This window comes from Pinus tabuliformis, chromosome X (assembly GCF_031772625.1).
Source record: "Pinus tabuliformis cultivar Carrire ecotype Pingquan chromosome X, CPIR1, whole genome shotgun sequence".
Taxonomy (NCBI): domain Eukaryota; kingdom Viridiplantae; phylum Streptophyta; class Pinopsida; order Pinales; family Pinaceae; genus Pinus; species Pinus tabuliformis.
Window position 1 is genome coordinate 80,437,572 of NC_142308.1, and position 21,808 is coordinate 80,459,379.

The following is a 21,808-nucleotide window of genomic DNA, read 5'->3' on the forward strand; positions in this document are numbered from 1 at the left end:
TATTAGCAAAACGGAAAAACATTGGTAAATGACGTTAGTTGTTGAAATTATAAATTGATTTGGCATTAGAGAGAGCAAAGGAGAACCAAACCTGTACACTGTGTTCAAAGCACACTGTTTCCACAGATCACAAATACAATAAAATCATCAAACGCCATTGTATAGCAACTTACTGAGATATACCCAATTCCTCCTAGGGCAATATAGAATTTGCTATAAAAGATTTTGTCAATATCAATGTTATCAAGACCAGATTAAACCGGTCTGTCCAACTGTTTCGAGCCAAAAACCGGTTCAGACCAGTGACTTGAACCATTTTTGGTGGTTTGGTATGGTAAGGCCACATAGAACACAACAAGTGGGCTTTGTTTTACTTTTTTTTTTCTTTTAATTTTTGTCTTAGTTGGGCACTAGCCTAGAATAGGTGCCCAATATTAAAGCCTATGGCCCTATTGTTGCTATGCAATTCATGATAATGTTAAATTCTTAAAGTAAAAGGACTTTTACTTAAATTTTTAACATTACCATGAAATGACTATAGATGTTTGAGAGTGGTTCCAACCTCATTGGATTTCATATGAAGAAAGTAGAATTTTAGATCTCACTCAAAATCTAGTACACTAATAAATTTTCAGAATTTTAAGATTGGGGGGATTGTAATGTTTCCATTGGATTTTATCATCTATGAGGGTATTGAACTAGTATTTAATCAAGAGCCCTGCTATTGCTATGCAATTCATGATAATGTTAAATTCTTAAAGTAAAAGGACTTTTACTTAAATTTTTAACATTACTGTGAAATGGCTTTGGATGTTTGAGAATAGTTCTGCCCTCATTGGATTTCATATGAAGAAAGTAGAATTTTAGATCTCATTCAAAATCCAGCAGACTAATAATTTTTCAGAATTTCAAGATTTGGGGGATTGTAATGTTTCCATTGGATTTTATCATGTATGAGGGTATCGAACTAGAATTTAATCAAGAGCACCAATCCCTCTATGTACCTTGATGTTAGTGGCATTGATTATTGAACTCCTCTATCATGATCCTACTAAAAAAATACCCATCACTCGAACAAAATATTGAATTGACATGCTAAGCTTTTTTAATCTTATTTTAATGCTTATAGGGCGATATTGATGACGAAGATCCCAATATAAGCAAAGATTTTGATGATATGTAGGTATTTGTTGTAACATCATTTTCTTTGGATGCTAGAGGCCATCTAGGTCTTGTTTTTTGATGTATTTTTGGTTCAAAAATGGATTGCACTCGGTGTTATTTTGGTTATGTGCACCCTTACATGCTCTATAAATGAGAACTTTTTCTTATTTGTGTATAAATGGTTTGGATTCAGATGGATGCACATGAATATATGTGGTTTTCTTTAAAATTTGAATATTTTGTGTTTCTGGTTGACAGCCATTGATCCATTTTTTTTACTGGTTCCAGTCCGGTTCAGACCGGTTCCCGGTCAGGGGTGTTTACCGGTTCAATGACGGGTCTGGTTCTCATAACATTGGTCAAAATACAAACTTTACCAACATAAGAGCCAGCAAAAATCATGATCATCTCATTTCCAAGATCAAAAACGTTCATGGTCCTTGTAGATGGAGACAGATATATGTTGCCGAACAACAAACTATTTTCTACATATTCTACACCACTGAATGCTAAATGAAGTTTTGATGGAAGGAGATAGCATACCAGTAAAACAGGGAAGGGCCCTCAAAGATCTAATGTTGAATTAATGATATAAAAAAAAAACTTTTTTTGTGCCTGTGATGACTGGACTGCAAATTAGTTTAACGGCATATGGTAAAAAATAACAAGTTAATGCCACTTTTTCCAATTCATATATACTAAATGATAAATCACTGCTGCTGCTTCAAGGATTAACAAAAAGTTCCTCATAAAGCATTTATATTGAAAAGTCGCCCTATGTTTGTATGTGACCAAAAATTATCTGAAATGTGAGAACATTTCGAAAACAGGACAGTTAATAATATTTCAGTTATCGTGAAAGATTGTTATATAATATTAAACTGTAATCATTTCAAAATATGAACAATTTAGGAGACTCTTTTCATAGGGTCCGCATTACTTTTCCTTGGAAGTAACTCAGGAGGTAGAAGAGTTGGTATACAGCAAGAAATTATGATAACAAAGAGCACAAGAAACCCTACCCACCAGGCATGAATCGGTATTCCATATATTAGTTCATCACAAACTGCATCCAATATTGAAAAAACATTCAAATTAATTCCCCAAAACAACAATAAAGAGAATGAACTTGAAAACCAAAGGAATAGGCAGTCTCATGCATCTATATTTGCAAGCTAGTATCCATTTCAAAATTTTGAAAGAATTTTTTATCTTTATAAATGCAACTAACACACGAAATTTATCTATGATATAATGCGAGCAAGAATTTACTAAATTTTCTTTAATATTGGAGATTAGAAAGTAAACTTTTCTGGAAAACACTAGCAACAAAACCAGTTTCACTTACCTATGTTAAATATAACAAATTCTTGCTCCTTCAGATGGGATTTTGCAACAACACCGGCAGGTTGTACTGAGACAAAAGCATAAATCCTACCATGTCCCGAAATATCCTGCAAAGAAACAAAACAAGAAAACGTTCAGCGTCTAAGTAAACCCCAAATATAAACCATTTCCTATAAAACTATGTCTGAGCGTCTGTATTTACCGTCAAAATATTTTCAGCCTTGAATATGAGCTTCTCTGTGTTCAACAATCTTCTTCCCAAGTTGGACACTTCAGTAGAATTATCCTTTACAATTGCAATAGAAAAGCTAGCCGGTATCTGTCTTTGCCAAGTCCAATAGAAAGACTAAATGACCATGTTGGAACTTGAAAGAAAATTGCTACAGTCAAAACCAATGTAAATTTCTATTTATCCTCGTCTCTCTTTAAAAAGAAATATGGACTTTTGTTAAATTCCCAGGGAGAAGGAAGCCCACTAAACATACGGTGGCTGGATAAGAAATCTTCACTTCGTACCACCTCAATGCTTTTAGGCCATGTAGTTCATATATGCTCTGTCCCATGTTTAATGGGAGAACTTCCTGTGTCAGCTCTTCCCCAACATTTAATATTCGTGTTCTTGATCTGCAAGGTCCCAAAAGGGAACCAGTGGACTTAAAGTGATTATCTTACAAAACTGGATAAAATAATACCAAATCTATGCGTACCTAATAATGAAAAGGCGCATGAGGAAAGACGATATCAGATAAGGAGGAATTATTTTTTGTCTATTTTTATTGGAAGTTTTAGAAATGAGAACTACTAAAGATTTGAATGTACTGTGCCAAAAAAGAAGGATCATATGCACACAAACACAAACACCCCACACACCCAGATAAGTATATAGCATCAGACAACTTAAGGTTTGCAGTATATACTATGCTTCCTCCTTTTATTAACTTACCCAAGGAAAGATTGACGTAGCATCAAAAAATGTGTACAACCAGTAAGTATCAGTTTCCCATCAGATAAGAAGGCATAACCCTTTGTCAATCTTCACTGGATGCTTTAGAATTGAAAACTAATAAAGATTCATCTCCTATGCCAAAGAAAAAGGATCATATGCGCATGCACACAGAAACCTTGCACGCCAAAGAAGTCTATGGCATCAGACAAATAAGGATTTATACTGCAGTCCCTCCTACTTTTCACTCTCCCAAGGAATGATTGATGCAGCAATAAAATACTATTTAATACCAAAAAATATCAATTTCTCATGTACCAGCCTCAGAGCCGAGAGAAGTCAAGATTACTTGTGACAGTACCATAGAAAGTATCACCTTATATTAAAAAATTAACAAAGGTTCACAGTATCACACAGTAAATTTCTGAATCAGGCAAATTTAAAATTGTACAACTGGAAAGCTCATTTTGGGCTTTAGTTTACAACTCTTCATTGAAGCTGCCTAGAACTTAAAATCATTTTACCAAAAATTACTCTAATGGTAGAGAAGATTCCCTGGACAAAAGATATAATTGTGTCTGACAAAAGCTGGTATTCTGTAAGGAAAGAAACATATTTATGGCACAGAGAACTTCAATTCATGAAAACACTGACTATTCGTGTACAACAGGTTGGTAGTGACCACATGTCCAAAGCTGAGCAGAATCACATATTATTCCCTCAGCTGAAAAATCTGCTTTCAAGTATACAAAAGGCAAGCCTGTAAATATAACTTAATGAAAACCCAGATGCCTGGCCAAAATGTCCATATGAGCCTATCATTCACCTTAAATTGAATTCCATCACCACCACTTTTCCCTTGTTTATAAGATAGAATGAAGGGCTTTGTTAGCAAATTTTGTCATTTATTAGTGCATGCCCTTTGTCCAGGAGGGATGAATTGGAGGGAGAATCTATATCTTTGATTCGGGATTCTAAATATAATCTCTATTTAGTAAATGCATGCTAACAAAGAGTTCTCTCAATATTGAAACAAAGAAACCTTTTTTAACATCACAAATTTTCAGCCCTGTAGTAATCAAAATGACTGCAGAAAACCAAGTGGCTAGTAGATAGACTGATAACATTATTAACAGAATGAAAACTTTAAACTGAAACATTTGAAGTACAACAAAAAATTTCAGGACACTGCTTTTGTTGTTATTTGAAAAATGTGCCTTATATTTACAGAAAAATATTTACAAACAGCAGAGCAATAAGTGGGAAGGGTAAATACAATGGGCATCATAACCTCTTCCATAATGCTACTAATACTAAGAAGACATCAAAATAAGCTATGGGATCTAAAGACTGGGCATCTTTGATCAACAGAGCACCCTTAACTAGGAGCGGATGGTGTACCTCATCCTGCTATATAGAACAAAAAGCAGACAAAGAGCTAACGTCCTGTTCAAAAACAGACTTACACCTACTCTTCCATAGAATGAATCATGCCAAAATCCATACACACTTGCATATCCCAGAGAAGGCAGTACAAATTAGAGAACAGCAATCTCCAAATAATGCAGAATGCCAATGAACCATACCTTGAAGCAGAACTGTGTACTGATCCTTGACATATCTCCGGTAGTGTTTGGCAAACTGACACCCAAAATATGTGCTTCACAGTCTGCAAGCGAGAACAAATAGGACAGAGACTATCAGAAAGCCCACTCTTGGCCAACTAAGCCTGGGATGGGATCCCTTGATAGATCACTACCAAGCAGAACTCTTAGCTTATAAGAAAGTCAAACCAACCAAACAATGTGAAGCTTGTGTACCGATCTATCCTCCTAATCAATGGATACCCACCTTGCATTGAGGGTCGAGGATCAAGGATAACAGATGTCTCTAGTGAAGCACTGAATACATATGATGAGAATCATACCTATGCAGCACTCCGCCAAAGCTCCACTCCCAATCTCTCCAAAATAGCTTAAGCATCCAAATATTCATTTGAAGGGGCCCTTGAATGCTTGGATACATTTTCCTCTAATTCAGGTGCTTTGGTCACTGACCACAAGACAGATTTCTGGTTGGTTGGGATAGATTCACCGCTGGATTGGATTCTAGCAGCCCAGACATATCTTCGATCCAGTGTCACTGTGAGGCATCTGGGTATCCCCTTTGCAGTGGGGTCACTAGTATCTATGTGGGATTGATGTCTTCTTCAGGCTTCTCATGTCTATTATAGTATTATGTCTCATGCAGGTTCCCTAGCAGGGATTAGTTTCATCGGCTTGAGCAGATTCTGCAGTCATACTTGTGGTCAAGTATGGTGGAGAGAGGGGCCTTCCTTTGGTTCCATGGGAAGTTTATACCATGCCCAAGGACAAGGACGACCTTGGTTTAACTGAAGTTGCCACTTAGGGCAGTATTCTTTCCCAAGTGTGTGATGAGGTGTCTCAAGGGTTCAGCCCCTTGCCAGCTCTTGTTACTGCATTGGGTGATGTCTTCTTAACATACAGGTAGAATCCAAGGGGCCTTCAGTTTATTATCTTCTCACCTCATGTATTTCAGGTTCCAGGCTCACTCACTCATCTAGCTTGTTATCTGGAGCTGGAGGACTCATGGTTATTGTGTTGCAAAAATGCCTCATTATCAGTCCAGCAGTTTGAGCTTGAGAGGTATCTTCTTCAGGGTAGAGGTATTGGATTCAGACACTTGTTCCTGGAAAGATTGGTTTGATTGCCCCTGACCATCCCTCAATTATAGAGTTGAGAGTACTTATCCCATATTCAGAGAACACCGAAGTTTCAAAAACCAAAAGCTATGTTTAGCAGGCTAGTGCTTTATAATATAAATCCTGTCATTGGAAAAACTAATTCAGTGATAAAATATAGCAAATAAACTGTAACCCTCAGACAAACATAAGTATGCAATTTTTAGCAGCCAAATATATAGAAGTGAAGCTCAGTTTATGCTCGATCAGTCAGTATATTAAATTTTGACGAACTTATCCCAAATATACTAGGTGAGGTATCTGATCTCTGAAGTTGATTTCAGTGAGAGATAATGAATACAATATTTCAACAGTCAACTGAAAACTTTGGAGTCGATAGAGATATTCTGCTTTAATGTCTCAAGTTTCAACCATCCAGGCCATTTACAATATGGTCTACAAGAATAGCTGATTAAGGGAAATTTGTCCTACAATTATTGATGATCTTTACAGTCGTCCTGTACTAGTTGCCATGTACTCATAATATCAAATTTCGTCTCCTAGCTGAAATTACTTACCACATATGATTGAAAATCCACTCTGGTTTTTTGCACTGACAGTGATCACGTGAATTTGTTTACTCTGAAATTAAATAGGATAAACTGGTAATAAGTCCTGCTGGCTGTAATCTTTAAATCAATAGATTTTATAGCATTTTCTGAGGAATTTTACTCTAGTATTTGATAAAAGCGTAGGTAGCACCGTAGAGAGGAGACATTGTTAGAAGGATGCTTCCATTTATTATACTCTTATTCTTAAAAGGGATCGTAAAACACAAAGTTGAAGGCATGCATTTTTATCATTTACTAATGCTATATTTTAAACTTTATATTGAATCAAATGAGTCCTCGTGTTTTCTTTCGCAATAGATCATTTTCAGATAAGATTTTTTCACATCACATTAATTGTCTGGAAGCCTATATCAAGAGAAGTAGAACTCAGTGGTTGCTTTACAATGCACATGGTAGGAGATGAAGAAAAGAGTAGGACGAAGGACAGAGAGAGCAATGAAAAGGTAAACACTGCATAGCATGCCTGATTATAATTGTTATTGGTTTAGGATGAGAATTTGCGCAGTAGTTATCTGAAGAGGGATTCTATACCAGATACATGAATGATGTCAAAGAAAAGAAAAGGATCATACAAAGGAAACCACTGAATTATGAAAATGCATTGAGCAACAAAAAGGTAAACACAACATAGCATGCCTGATTATAATTGTATCGGTTCAGGACGAGAGTTTATGCAGTATTATCTGAAGAGGCATTCTATACCAGCTACATGAATGATGTCAAAGAAAAGAAAAGGATCATACGAAGGAATTCACTGAATTATAAAATTGCATCTTGTAAAAATTTACATTTTAAAATATATGTTTTGAAATGCTCCCCAGCAAGCCAACTGGACCAGGGACTTCTGTTTGCAGAGTAGATGGAATGAATGGCTTAATTAGGCCCTACATACTTCTATCCATTTTCCTGTACCGATGATCTTTGCATGATTGCTAGTTGTATAAATATGTGTTGTGCTGCCACACAAGAATCATCCTGTTAAAGTCATGGTCAGTAGTAGGTAACCCAACAAATTCCTATGCAGTTAATGGGGGTGTTACAATTTCTATTGGAAAAACTTTATTGCACCCTGGATCATGATAGAGACCTCTCGGATGACCCAGAATAAAAGGTTAAATCTTGTAGTAATGATCAATATCAGTAATCAGTTCACATTGACCAGAGATTTTCCTCTAGGTAATGCCTTTTGCTTTAACAAGAAAGAGGAGGCAATGTGTAAAAGTCTAAAGATAATATCAATAGACATATTGTAGTAATAAATTCACGAATCTTAAGCCCAAATCATAGTTGGTAATTTAATATTTGATAGATATGGAAAAAACTAACAATGCACTATCGAGAAGGAAAATAATATAGGTCCCAATAATGAAGCTTTATGGATTTTGTTGTTCTATGTACCCACATTGTTTTAGTCTCCATCAGATCTTCACAAGTCCTTGTCACGCTTGAGCATTTCCATGCGTAGCTTTTAGTAGTACTTAACGCACTAGACTTTTCTTGTGCAACCAATACTGAATGTTCCTCATGCGAGACCCCTCTCATGAAATTGGAACTAAACTATTGCCATAACAAACATCTAGTGACTGTGCCAAAGTAAAAACTAAAAGGTACCAATGCATTGTTGGAATATTCAACAACACTGTTATGAATATAATTCATATAAAAATAATAAATTAATGTAAACAATAATAAGCATAATAAGGCTAACTAAATAGTCATCAGTAATGAAAAGGCATGACCATTCATTGAAGAGGCACTTGCCTAGGTATATAAGCAGGCCTCATTTGTAAGATTCACATCATCTCATCAATTATTTTTATATAATATTTAGTATACAATCACTTGCCCTACAATGGATGTTCTTGTCTTTGAAGTATTCTGAAGATTATTGCTGCATATACGAACTTTGTTTGTGACATTGGTATCGAAGTTGTTCGATTCTCTGGCCATTTAACTGCTTTAGAGAACTAGTTTGATCTGGCCTTTGACCATCAATCCTCCGTCAACCTTATTGTCATCGCAACTTAAGCGTTTCACTACACAAGTTTGAGTTTCTCCATTTTCGCCAAGTGGCCCTTGGCCATAAAAGAAATAAAATTAAAATAAATAAATTATATATTGAAAAAGGAAAAAAAACAAAAATAAAAAATTATATAAAAAAAGGATATTAAAAAAATATTATAAGAAAAAATTATATATATTAGAAAAAAAATCTCACTTCCCCACCTCCTTCACGGATTTGGGAGAAGATCTGGAACAAGGATGCGCTTCCAAAGGTCAATACATTATGTTGGGAAATGGTGCATGGGAAAATTCTAACAACAGAAAACCTTAGAAAGAGGAACATCCATGGTCCTTCTCGTTGTGTCCTCTATGGCAAGGTGGAGGAAAATATCAAGCATCTCTTCTGCCAGTGCCCCTTCACGTTGGAAACTTGGAAAATCACCCTGCAACCGCTAGCTCAAATTCACAACATACCAATGGCAATCCCAGTATCCCTTCAATAGAAGCAAAGATTCTTTAATTATGAGATGTTGGATGGCAATCCCCAAATACTTATGTTGGTCGATATGGTTATGTTGAAACCAAGAAATATTCAAAGATAGTAGAATCTCCCCATAATCAATAGTTACAAAAGGATGCAACTGCTTTTCGAGGTGATCCCTGCTAAGGGATTTGAAGAATCTGAATTGGTCAATCTCAAGGCAGAGGAAAAAGAGGGGCTCAAGATAAACAAACTGCCAGATCATGCTGTTAGCTACATGTCCTATAAAATTCCTTCCTTTTGTATTAGGTTGTCTAGGGAAAGATTTGATGAATGGCAACGAAACCTGGGCAAATCACAACCCTTTTTCAATGGTGCATCAAAAGGCAATCTAGGGGAGGTAGGAGCAGGAGGGGTACTTTTCAACCCCGACGGAAAAATAGAAACAAGGTATGCATGGGGATTAGGGAATGCTACGAATAATCAAGCTGAAGCCTTATCTCTCTGGCAAGGATTAAAGATTTTTATATCCAAAGGTCTGTGGAAAATAAGTATAGTTGGAGATTCAATGACCATTATTCAAAGGTGTGCCAAGATTAGGCATCAAAAAGACTCCAAACTTTCTCATACTCTCCTGAGGATAGGGACTCTTCTAAATAAATTAGAAGATTATGTAATATCCCTTTTAGAAATTTTGTAGTGTTTTTCTAAGAATTTTCTTTATAAAATTTTATGCCGACATTTTCGCCAAAAACCCACGAAATTACACCAAAATGCACTAGTAAATAGGAACCCAGAAATTATACAAGCATGACAAATACATTGACAATTTGCAAAAGTAAACCCAGAAACTCAAATAACATCAGAAAATGCAGCACAAGGAATGACTCAACTTTATTTATTATAATATAGCATGCAGAGTACAACTGGAAATATCTGAGACAAAATAGGAAAGATGATAGTTGAGTGGACCTCCAAATATTTTGCTGCTATGTTGATCATGAACTCTCAAAACTCCACAACGGTTGCACTCTCCCTCCAACAACAACTGCCACTAAATCAATTGAAAGACAATGAAGCACCAATTGAGGACCTGAATGATCCTCACTCCAATATCCCTGAAGCTCTATGAAACTCTTGGATGAAGTCTCCTCAAGGAGAGTTGGGTTTTAGTCCAACACTCAACAACATACCCAAGGGTTTCCGTCCTGGTCCAAGAGAAGTTGGGAACTAGGTTCTCCAAACCTCACCAATAGAAAATATCGACAATCCAAGATGTCCCCTAATGGCCTCCCGCTCTTCTTTTATAAATCTGATGGACCCCTCTAGAAACTCCTATTTTATTATTATTATAATCATTGAGCACATTTCCCTCTTTTATTTCAATTAAAATATTCTTTTTAATGTGGGAAAATGGTAAATTGGCCACCATGCCTCCTCAGGTTACCGAAAATCACTTCTAATTATCACATCCAGTAGATCTTCTCATTCCGGTTCCAACGAGCTATTACACTAAGGTGTTCCATCAAGTATTCCTCTCGGAATGCCACCTTAAGCGTAATTAATTGAGTTAGGCCCAATAATAACCCTGTTTTTCGAAAGTTGTCGGAATGCAACGGAACGAAAGGCAAGTTGTGCAGATGATGGAATATGCCAAGTGAATGCCATTGGATCCCATAGAAACTCCTCAAACCCCATGAAACATCTCCAAAAGCCCCTGGGCCCGCTAATGAAGTAAACCTACACCTATGACCTATCTACCTCCAACCCTGAAAGTCCATCCTAACCATGCCATAAGGAACACTAGAAAAAAGAACATCACAAATTATAATTTTTTCCATGTAAAACGAGAGAACAATCGGGGGGTAGATTATCAACCCAATAGAGGCATTGCCCTGGATCAAGGGATTTTGATAATAGACCAAATGGACCCCCAAATATGCCATGTCCCATGACTGAAGACTCTCGAAATATGACCTTGGGTGATGATTGGAATAATTCGAGCATTAAAGTTATCAGACCAATATCTCCCATCACTCGCTTCGAGATCTGGCAGGACTCTCCTGGGAGTCAAGGCAGGCAACTGGGATATTATGATTCTAGATGGAGGCATAAAGGATTAAGCGTCATGATGATGGCCAAGTGGAAAATGAAAGGAATAATATTAAATGTCGAAACGAGGGAACGAAAGATCAGTACACCACTTCAGTTGCATTGAGCATTAACAATACAATCTAAAATCAATTTGGAGGTTGCAGGGATGGAGGTTCGTGCCGAGAATGATCAGCAGTTTGGGAATACCATTCAATGTGAAAGGACGTGCGCTTCATTAGACAAGGAACATAGTAGTATTTTAAGGAGTTGGATGAAGTAGTTAAATTTGAGGGTTATACACGTAAAGGAACGGTAGCACTAAATATGGCTTCCTCCATAATCAATGGAAGCAGGGACAGCATGGAGGAGTAGGGGACATCGTCCACAGAAGACATAGCGGCAATGGTGGAAAAAATCAGGGTGCACGTAGCACAGTTGGTTCGTGACCAGTTTACGGTGGTACTGTCTCATCTCTGGAATTGGGAAGGATTTGGAGCTATTGCAGAAGTCTGTGGATCACCTGAACACGAAAATGCTCAACTTAAATTTCAAGGTTGATAGCATGGAAGTCAAGGTTGAAGTAGCGACAGTTGGTGTGCTAAAGGAAGTCTTCAAGCTTGGTGAATTGCCCCCACCCGGATCTCAGGCAGTTGAGGAGGAAGGACAAGAGCATTGTGGGTCTAGAATGAACATTACAGTTGGTCACAACGAACACGTGGCTTAGGAGGAAGATCTATCGGAGAAGTTGGACAACAGCGGTAGTTAGTTTCATTTTATATGTAGACGTTATGTCATGTCGTTTTGTCAAACTCTGCAAGGTTTTTTGGAGGTGTTAATTTTTAAATGTTGTAAGAAGAATAGTCGTAAATAACTAAGGTAGCGATATATACTTCTCTAAGTCAACTCTAGAAAAATTTGAAATAGCGTAGTATGTGAATGTAGGGGACCTGGCCTGTTTCCTGTTTTGAAATATATAAAATCGCTACATGTTTCTTTAAAAAAAAAAATTACTTGTTTCTTTGAAAAAAAATAGTATACCATGATAGTATTATATTAATAATATTATAATAATGATTTTAATAGTATAGGAGAAATAATACTATCATCGGAAGAGATATAGCAGGGTTGCGAGGGAGCACCCCTCCCCCCTCTCACTCCCGCTCCCAATTCGCGCTCCAAGCAGGAGCGCTCTCCCTAAAAAAAAACGCTCCCTACCTTTTCGAGAGCATTTAGCCTTTTTTGCAAAAAAAAATTGCAATAATGTTCCAAATGCAATTTTTTTCAAAGAAACAAATAAGTTTTGAGTGGGGCAGCTTAATGATCAAGCCTATGGCCCTAGTATTGATATGTGATTCATGGTAATGTTAAAATAAGTTTTGAGTGGGGCAGCTTAATGATCAAGCCTATGGCCCTAGTATTGATATGTGATTCATGGTAATGTTAAATTCTTAAAGTAAAAGTGACATTCTCCTTGATCTTCATTTTCATCTTTTTACTTAAATTTTTAACATTACCATGAAATGACTCAGGATGTTTGAGAGTGGTTCCGACCTCATTGGATTTCATATGGAGAAAGTAGAATTTTAGATTTCATTCAAAATCTAGCAGACTTATCAGTTTTTCCGGATTTCGGGATTGCAATGTTTCCATTGAATTTTGTCATGTATTAGGGTATGGAACTCATATTTAATCAAGAGAACCAATCCCTCTATGTACCTTGATGTTAGTGACATTGATTGTCAAACTCCTCTATCATGACCCTCCTAAAAACGTACGCATCACTCAAACAAAATCTTGACTTGGCATGCTATGCTTTTTCTATCTTATGTTAATGCTTAGAGGGTGATATTAATGACAAAGATCCCTATACAGATACAGAGGTAATGACAAAGATACCTCTGGATATTAATGCTTAGAGGGTGATATTAATGACAAAGATCCTAATTTTCCAACAAGACTAAAAAATTAGACATTTCTCGTGGTGGAAAGAGGCCCAAGCATAAGCAATAGATAATAGATTTACTCGTCTTTCTAGTTTCTAGTAGTTTTTATAACCACTGACTCTTTCATATTTATTATGATATTTTTTTAAACAATATATGACAATTTAAGTTTGAAGTTGGCAATTATAACTCATTAGTAATGAATTATGAATATGATGCTTCATGAAAGTTGAAAGTTGTTTCATTTCATTTCATTTTATAACATTTCATTTCATGTTAAATATTATTTGTTGTAATGGTTACACTTAGCTTACAAGTACAACTTTGTTGATCAATGATGATAAATGTTATATATTGACTTTTGAAAGCTTGAAACTTTAAGATTGATGAATCATGAAACTCAATATGTTGTATGTTACTATGTTACTAACTTGTGGACGTGGTTGATGAAGATTATAACTTCTAGATGATTGTTGTTATATGGTTCAATCTATGTTTTTTATGTTTTTTGTATCTAATTCATCATTCTACATGTTTTTGTTGACATATATGTATCAAAATATAAAAAATATATATTATATGAAAAATGCTCCGAGATTCACTCCCAAACCGGGAGCTTCTGAAAATGTCACTCCCGCACCCGTTTTCGCTCCCACTCCCAAGTAACACTGAGATATAGATAAGAAAACCTAAAAATAAAGGTTTCAAGGGAATTTTAAAAGAATCAATAGTATAAGTAATATATTAATATTATCATATAAGAATATTGAATAATATGGTTATATTATAAGGAGTATCAAGAAAAATTAATGGTTATCATATAATTGTAACATGATAATAAAGAAAGCCTATTTTCTTGAGAATTTAAGAACCAGTATATATTCATCTTAACTCCAAATGTACTAAGCGCCGAGAAGAATCAAATCTCTCGAGGTGCAAACCTTTCCTCAAGTTTCATACTCAAAAAGAGGTTTGCATCTTGAAAGATTTGATCCTTCTCAACGCTTGGTAGATACATAACATAGTTAAGATGGATATATGTTGGTCTATAATTGTTTAAATTAAAACAAAATTACAATATAACAAATTGAATTGAATTCCCCCAAGGAGGGTGCCCAGGAGCGGGTCCTGTCCCACCTCCCCCCCCACTTTGATATGTTGTCAACTCACACGAAAGGGGGTTGCAGCTTCCACTATACTTGACACATTGCATGTTTCCCATCACTTCATCGATCATGGTACAAAATTGGCACAAGGTTAAACATCATGTGAAAATTGTTGGTGGCATAGAAAGGTACATGAGGACTCGGCAAGAGAATTCTATCAGATTGGCAGAGCTAGAGGAAAAAATTGACAGTATAGACTACAAGCTGACCATTCTAGCCAAGAGATCAGCCAACGTTTCCTTCTCGGATGAGAGTAATGACCAACTAGCGCGGATGCCTGGAGATTTTGCCCAATAGTTGTTATGACTCACTGGTTTTTCGATTGCAACACTAGCAGCCTTTTTTCTCTTCTCATGTCAATGTATATCAAGGTCTGGCACAGCCAACCTGTTTTTATAAGCTTCTATTTACAAGATGCTCTAGCTAGTCAAGGTCCTAGCAACCTTAGGACTCTGAACTTATGTTACTAGTTTGGTTTCCCTTTAGGTAGACCAGTAGCAGAAAAGTTTTGGTTTATGTAATCCTCATTTGACTTAATGCAAAGTGCCTAACTTCAAAAAAAAAACAAACTAAATTGAATTGCGTAGATTTATTATTTTTATTACTTTTTAGTTTTTATTACTTTTTTAATTAAGGTGACATTATTTTTTATTATTATTTTTTGATATAATGCTTCACAACATCTCCCCCATAATGGATATAATGTGAATGAAGCTAACATTAATTTTTTCCCCTAATTTAATTTTACATTTAACACCTATTAGATCTAACGCTCCATTACAACATCTCCCCTACACTGAGCTATAGAGCACCTCTCAGCACAATAACAGATACAAGAAGCACCAAGGTGTATAAAATTTATAGGGTCCCTGTAGCCCCTCTGGTTTTAGTTTGTTTTTCACATCATTATTTAATGCCCACAACCTATTTCATTGTAGCTGATATATAAACATGAATAAGCATTCAAATAAAAACACTACTAGGTGTTAGCGTCCTATAATAATAGGATTCATAATTTTGAATTGGCTATGGTTAGTCTTGTAATATTGTACATACTTTTGCTTTCTGCAAAATGTTTTCCATATTAAAAAATAAAAAAATGTAAAAAGGGTATGTCCTAAAAGAATAATCAAAGGACAAAAAGAAAGAGAAAAATATCAAAAAAGTGAAAAATATGAACCCCAAAAAAATAAATAAAATAGATCATGAAAGTGTGCAAATTCAAATGCCACTACTTTTTACTTTACTACGCAAAATAAGGTTGTGTGCAGCTTGTTAGAAATGCCACAATCCATGATGGTCAAACAATTTAATCTTGACTCATTCATGTTTTAAATTTTATGTTGATATATAGAGAACAAAGATCTAGCCAAACTATTTAACCTTGGCAAATCAGTGGTTAGGTAGAGAATAAAAATGTGCTCACAAGCTTAATCTGAGCCATTGGAAATTATAAGGTTAGAATTAGATAGTTTGTTTGTCAAAAGAAAAGGAAATGAAGGGTCTACAAGCTCAAATGCACCCAATAAAGTGAAAAAAAAATGTTAGGATAAATAAAGGGTAGGTAGAAGAAAAGTTGCAAATGTACAAGGTTGCTCAGTGAAAAGCATATTTATCATGCTTAATCTTATGTTCCATGTGCAGGAGCATTTATGAGAGTGAAAAGGTATTCATAAGCTTGTTTGACTAATTTCCCCTCATTTCATTTCACCCTCACATACTTACTTGTTAATTTCCCCATTATCCCCTCATTCCTTATAAAATACCCTTTTTCCCCTCATTTTGACCCTTGCCCTTTCGTTTCACACATTTCCCTACAAAATTACCTTCCAAAAATCATCTCCCTACCCAAAACCCCTTTTCCTAGTGTGAAACCCATTCCCCATTGCAAAAAATGAACTTCTCCCCTTTTAATTTTCCTATTTCCCTTCAAAACCCATAAAAACCCCCTTATCCTAAGTTTTTATCCCCCCGCATAATTTAATTAACTCCCCGTTTCATATTTCCCCGATAAAACCCCTTTTAACCCACCAACCCTTGGTGCAGTTAAAAGACCTCGCCACAATAACCCCTGGTCCCACTTTAATAAACCCGCGCTTATATTTAATCCCGACTTTATGTATTAATTAATTACAATTATTTGTAATTAAACCCCCGAGCCCCGCAAATCCCAGTCCCGATTCCCTTCGTGCATCTTAACCATGCGACTGTCGTTCGATCTCCCACCCCCAGATCCGACGGTGCACATCCATATCGCGCACATTCACCGTCCGACTGTTAGCAACCTGAGAGCATGCAAGATTCACGGTTTTGCCTAGGCACTGTTCTGCTACATGGCAACCCCAGGCTAGATCGCGTGCTCACAAGGAAATATCGCCTGCCCTCCAAAAGCGGTGCGATGGCCCAAAAAACTGCCTCCCCGCCAAGACCAAAACCGTCCACTGTTCATTTGTAAATTCCGCGCCAAAATGTAACCGTTGCCGGTTAAAAGGCCAGAGAAGCCCCATTTCACCCTTTTCGCTCGTTTTCACTGTGAATGCCGCTCAAGCCATTTTGCGACACCCTAAACCTCTGCAACCAAAATTGACCACCTTCTGCCACCCGAAGAAGCTCCAGACACCCAATTCGAGCATCCAGTGCACAACTAAAGCAACCGTACCCTCTACATTCACCATTGAAACCAGTTTGCAGCCCATACCACCAAATTCTAGGTATTCTTGGGAAAACCAGAACGACTCTTTAATTTGAAAGCGTATCAGTCCAATTAAAAGATTAATTAATTAAAATTAATTAATATTTGTTTAAATTGAAGAGTAATTCAATTATATACCCAAAACCCCTCTTTTGCAAACTGTAATTACCCTCTCACTGAACCAGAGCTTCCAAACCTTACTTCTGCAGCAATTACAGGCCTAATTCATACCTCTATTTCTAAATATGGCTTCCCAAACCTCTCTGGACGTGAGACCCCTGTCAACCCCTCACCTGGACATCGACCATTTGGCATTAGCAGACAGTGATTTTCAAATAAAGGACACTGCTTCACCAACCTACCTCCTGAAGCTCCACTGCTGGAGTAAGGATGATTCCTAAACCAAAATGATGACATCCACCTTTGGGAATCCAATTTACCCAAGTATTTATTCTCAGAAGTGCATCCATTCCCCTGATATCATACATTTTTGTCATGCCTGCTATATCCCTAGCCAAAGGGCCTAACCAACAGTTGTTATTCACCATCACTGCAGAATCCATCAACCAAATGTTGCAGGTCCAACCCAGCCCAAATGAAACCCCACTGTCTATTGGTGACTTGCTAGACCTTTATGTAAAATTAGACCTGGCTAAAATAGCACAAATTTTCCAAACCTTCATCATAGAAGACCGTCATACTCCCACAGATAGTCCACCTTATGCTGCCACCATTTTTTCAAAGAGAGGCAGACAGATAATTACCATGCTCTCTTGCATCCTAGGATATACCTTAGATGAGCATGTGGATGAGGTTATCCTGGCCTTTCTCTCCATCTTCACCCCAGGCAAGCCTCCTGTTATCATGTACAACTATGCTCAGTTCATTGCAGACAGGATGCATGAACAGTTTACCAGACTGCCAACTGAAAGAGTTTTCAAGTACTCTTCAGTGTTATTTCACATGTTTTTGTATTATCAAGTAGATAAATTCCCTATTAGCATCCAGAAGTTGGATACCAAGGGGAAAGAGAGGTCAATTATTTATTGGACACCTTTGATCCAGAAATACTCCACAGCATTCACATATAAGGACTTCATCGACTCATTTGTCCATCCAGTCATGAACATGCTGACCAGTACCCCTCAACCCAGAATCAGCCAAGAAATAAAAAGGGTGTTACAGTTGGCTAAGAACAGCAAGGTGGGAGACTGGTATCTGTACCAGAACCACACTGAAATCAGAGTTTATGGATGCCAACTTGCCCCTTATAAACTGCCCAAATACCTCCCTATGAGGATATTTGCACTTGAGTATTTTAGGCAAATCATCAATTCAGATGAAGTAAACTTCCTAGCAGCTAGGAAGAAGACCCAATTTAAAATGAAAAACCAATTGGGCCCCTTCATATGTAATAACAGAGAAGCTAGACCTAAGGCTGACAAAATGTTGCAGGACATGAAATTCAGGAACAGCTTCATGTGGCAGTGTGACCCTCATGGGGTCATAAATAAATTGAGAATCAAGGTCAAATTGGGACCTTTCATCCACCATTCTAGACCTAATATTAGGCAGTTTGCCAACCAATCAGAATGGTTGGAAAACACATTGATTGACATGGATAGCACAGTAGTGGATGTAGAGAACACACTCATTGATGTTGAAAAGCAAATTGACCAGAGTTCTTTCCTGCAAGTTCCAGAACTAGGGGAACCAATGAATAATCCTCCTGTCTTACAGACCCCAGCCAATGAGGAGAGGAATCCAAAGAGAAACAGGGAGGAGGGTTCCAGTTCTGCCATGGAGACTACAGATGAGTATTTTGAACTCAGAAAAAGGCCCAAGCTGAATCCTGTGTCTGAACAGGAAGAAAACATTGAATCAGTGGAAATCACTGACACTGAAACAATGGGGCAAAGAAGCAAAGACACAGCTGCTTCAGGAGAGACACAACAACCATCAACCTCCAACACTCAAATGATTGAGAGACAGCTAAGTGTTGAGGTTTCCTCCTTCACTAGGCCAACTGATAAAGAAAGAGACATTAAAGACAGGTACAAGGAGATAAAGATGAGGAATGAGAAGTTAAGGCTGAGACATATGCCCAATACTTCAAGCACACACCAGCCAACCAGAGCAGGTTGATGTCAGCTTTTGACATCAAAGCAGGAAAGATGCAGGTCTCATTCATGCAGCCAACTGTCCAGCAGCCAAAGACCTCAGCTGATTACAAAAAAACCAATTTTGAGGTATTGGCCAGGGATGTTCATCCCATTGACCAGATAGAATTTCACAAGCAGGCTGGAGAAATGATCTACTCCACCCTTACAGGAAAGGCCATGGTTGCACACAGGCTGCAGGGTTCACTGGACAACATCACAACCCAATATAAATTGGAAAAGGCCTCCTCACAAGCCAAAGACAACAGGGTCAAGTCATTGCAGGATTTGGTCATTGCACTGGGCCATGATCCAAGTGACATTAAAGCTGCTGAAAAGTTGATCAAAAAGGAGAATGAGGATATAGCGGCTCTCAAGAAACAACTAAAGCTGTTTCATTCAAAACACACACAAACAAAAGAGGTCCTGGAGAGCCAAACAAATCATGAGGAGATGATGGACCTGGTGCTTCAGTTGAATGATCAGTTAAAGGAGATGGAAAAGGAATTGGATAGCTTGATACAGGTAAAACAAGCTAGTCTAGAGAATGCCCCTGCCATTGTTATCCCAACAGTAACTACTGCAATACCTTCCACTTTGGCAGCATCCTTAGCTCCTACAGCTCCAATGGCTACAGCACTGCCAGCTTCTACACCGTCTACATTAGCAATAGGGTCTACAGGTGATGAGGCAAGCAGATTGGTCAAGGCAATGGAAGACATGTCCATTCAGACCAATGAAATGAACAAGCTCAAGGAGAAGGTGACCAGTCTGGAGACTGATTACAAGCTTGCCCAGATTATGCACAAGGAAGAAGTGCAAAAAGCCACCAAGATGAATGAAAGAATAAAAAGCCTGGAGAAGGAACTGACATTGAAGGAACCCCTTGGATAGGCTAAAGAACAACTATGGGCCAATATCATTGACTCTGTCAATGATATTTTGCCATCCATCCAAGTAATTTTTGAGCAAATTGATTTGATAAAACAGGCTACAGAAGCCATACAGAGAGTAAAAGCAGAACTTGGAGACATGCCAAAGGAAGCTACAAGGATCATTCACTTCCTCAACTCCAAAAACAAGTATGAGTTGCAGGAATTAGAGATACCTGACAGAATAGGTACAATTTTGGAAGTGAAAAGGGTCCTCACCAAGAGGAATTTAATGTTAAACCTGGAAGATAAGTGCCAAACCATGCAACTAGCCATTGACAGATTCATGGTTAAATTTGAAATTTTGAGGCAAAAGGGTTTACCAAATCCCTTGGTAATAAACGATAAGTCGCTAACACAGGAGGACTACAATAGAAAAATCAGAGAAGTGGCCAGAGATCAAGTGAATACTTCATCCATGAAGGGCATACCTACTGGCAAGGTATTGTACCAAACTTTTGAGAATTTGTTTTACCTCCAGCATGAGGTAAAACACCTTTTCGTGAATAAGCCTACTTTTACCAAGTATACAAAGGCAGATGAGATTTACAGGAAGATGCTAAATATCCAATTACCAGATGCTAAAACATGGGAGAAACTAAATGACTTATAGTGGAAATACACAGTCAAAAGGTAAAAATGTACAGTAAGAGTAAAAAGGCACAGTAAAAGGATAATGACATGTCAACCAGGTCAAAGTGTATCAGATGAAAGTGTATCAGTGGAAAGGTCAAAGTAAATAGAACATCTAGCATGAAGACCAAACAGAGAAGCAAAGATTAAAAGGCAAAATATCAAAGATTAAAGACAGCACAACCTAATAAACAGGGACAGCAAATAGCGGTTCAATAGTTGTCTCTATCTTCTTGCATGAAGATTTTTCTTTCTCCTAGATTAGTTTCCAAGACAGTTTGGGATATTTTGTAAACTATTTTTGTATAAATACTTCATAATTCGAAGTATTGAGGGTGGATTGATATACATTTGTAAAGTTATTTTGATCATAAACCTGAGAGTTATTGTACCAATTTTTCAAGTCAGCAGACTGGACCAAGTAATAAAGAGATTGCATTACAGGATTCATGTGTAGAGCTACTACAGTGAAGTATTTTCCTTGTCAATTTGTTATTTTCTTATGTTTTTCACAAACTTAAATGTTATCTAAAGTTGAATGAATTAACTGGAAGTTTATCTCAGAATTTGTTTAAGTACACTCTGTTTTCAACAGTTAATCATTTACATGTTTTCTTCTGATATCCGGATCTGAGAATCCTTAATTGCTCTCCCATCCCGGTTAACCTATTTCACTTTCTTCATAATCCGGCCTAAGGAACCCTTAATTGCTCTTTGGATCCAATTGTAAACCACTTCACCATCCAGCCTTGAGATCTGAAGTAACTCTGCTATCTTGCCCTGTAGACATTGTTTTTAGAACTTGATCCAGTCCTGTTTGCCTGACATTTGACCCCATAGCCTAATGGTAAAAGACACACCTCTTTTCATCTAAGTGATCACACCACCAAATCCAAATCTAAACCCAAGTACAATCA

At 37.2% G+C, this 21,808-nt stretch overlaps 1 protein-coding gene across 5 annotated transcripts in view; it reads right to left on the reverse strand.

Annotated features, from left to right (window-relative positions):
• Positions 1–1,906: 1,906 nt before the first annotated feature.
• LOC149138465 (uncharacterized) overlaps positions 1,907–21,808 on the reverse strand; it is a 65,131-nt gene continuing 45,229 nt past the window's right edge. For all 5 annotated transcript variants that reach the window (XM_089447955.1, XM_089447958.1, XM_089447956.1 and 2 more), the window contains exons 4-7: positions 2,997–3,135; positions 2,714–2,830; positions 2,513–2,618; positions 1,907–2,230 (exon numbers count right to left, since the gene is read on the reverse strand). In XM_089447955.1, coding sequence (XP_089304081.1) covers positions 2,073–2,230; positions 2,513–2,618; positions 2,714–2,830; positions 2,997–3,135 — 520 coding nt within the window. In that variant the 3' untranslated portion in view covers positions 1,907–2,072. The remainder of the gene's footprint in view (positions 2,231–2,512; positions 2,619–2,713; positions 2,831–2,996; positions 3,136–21,808) is intronic.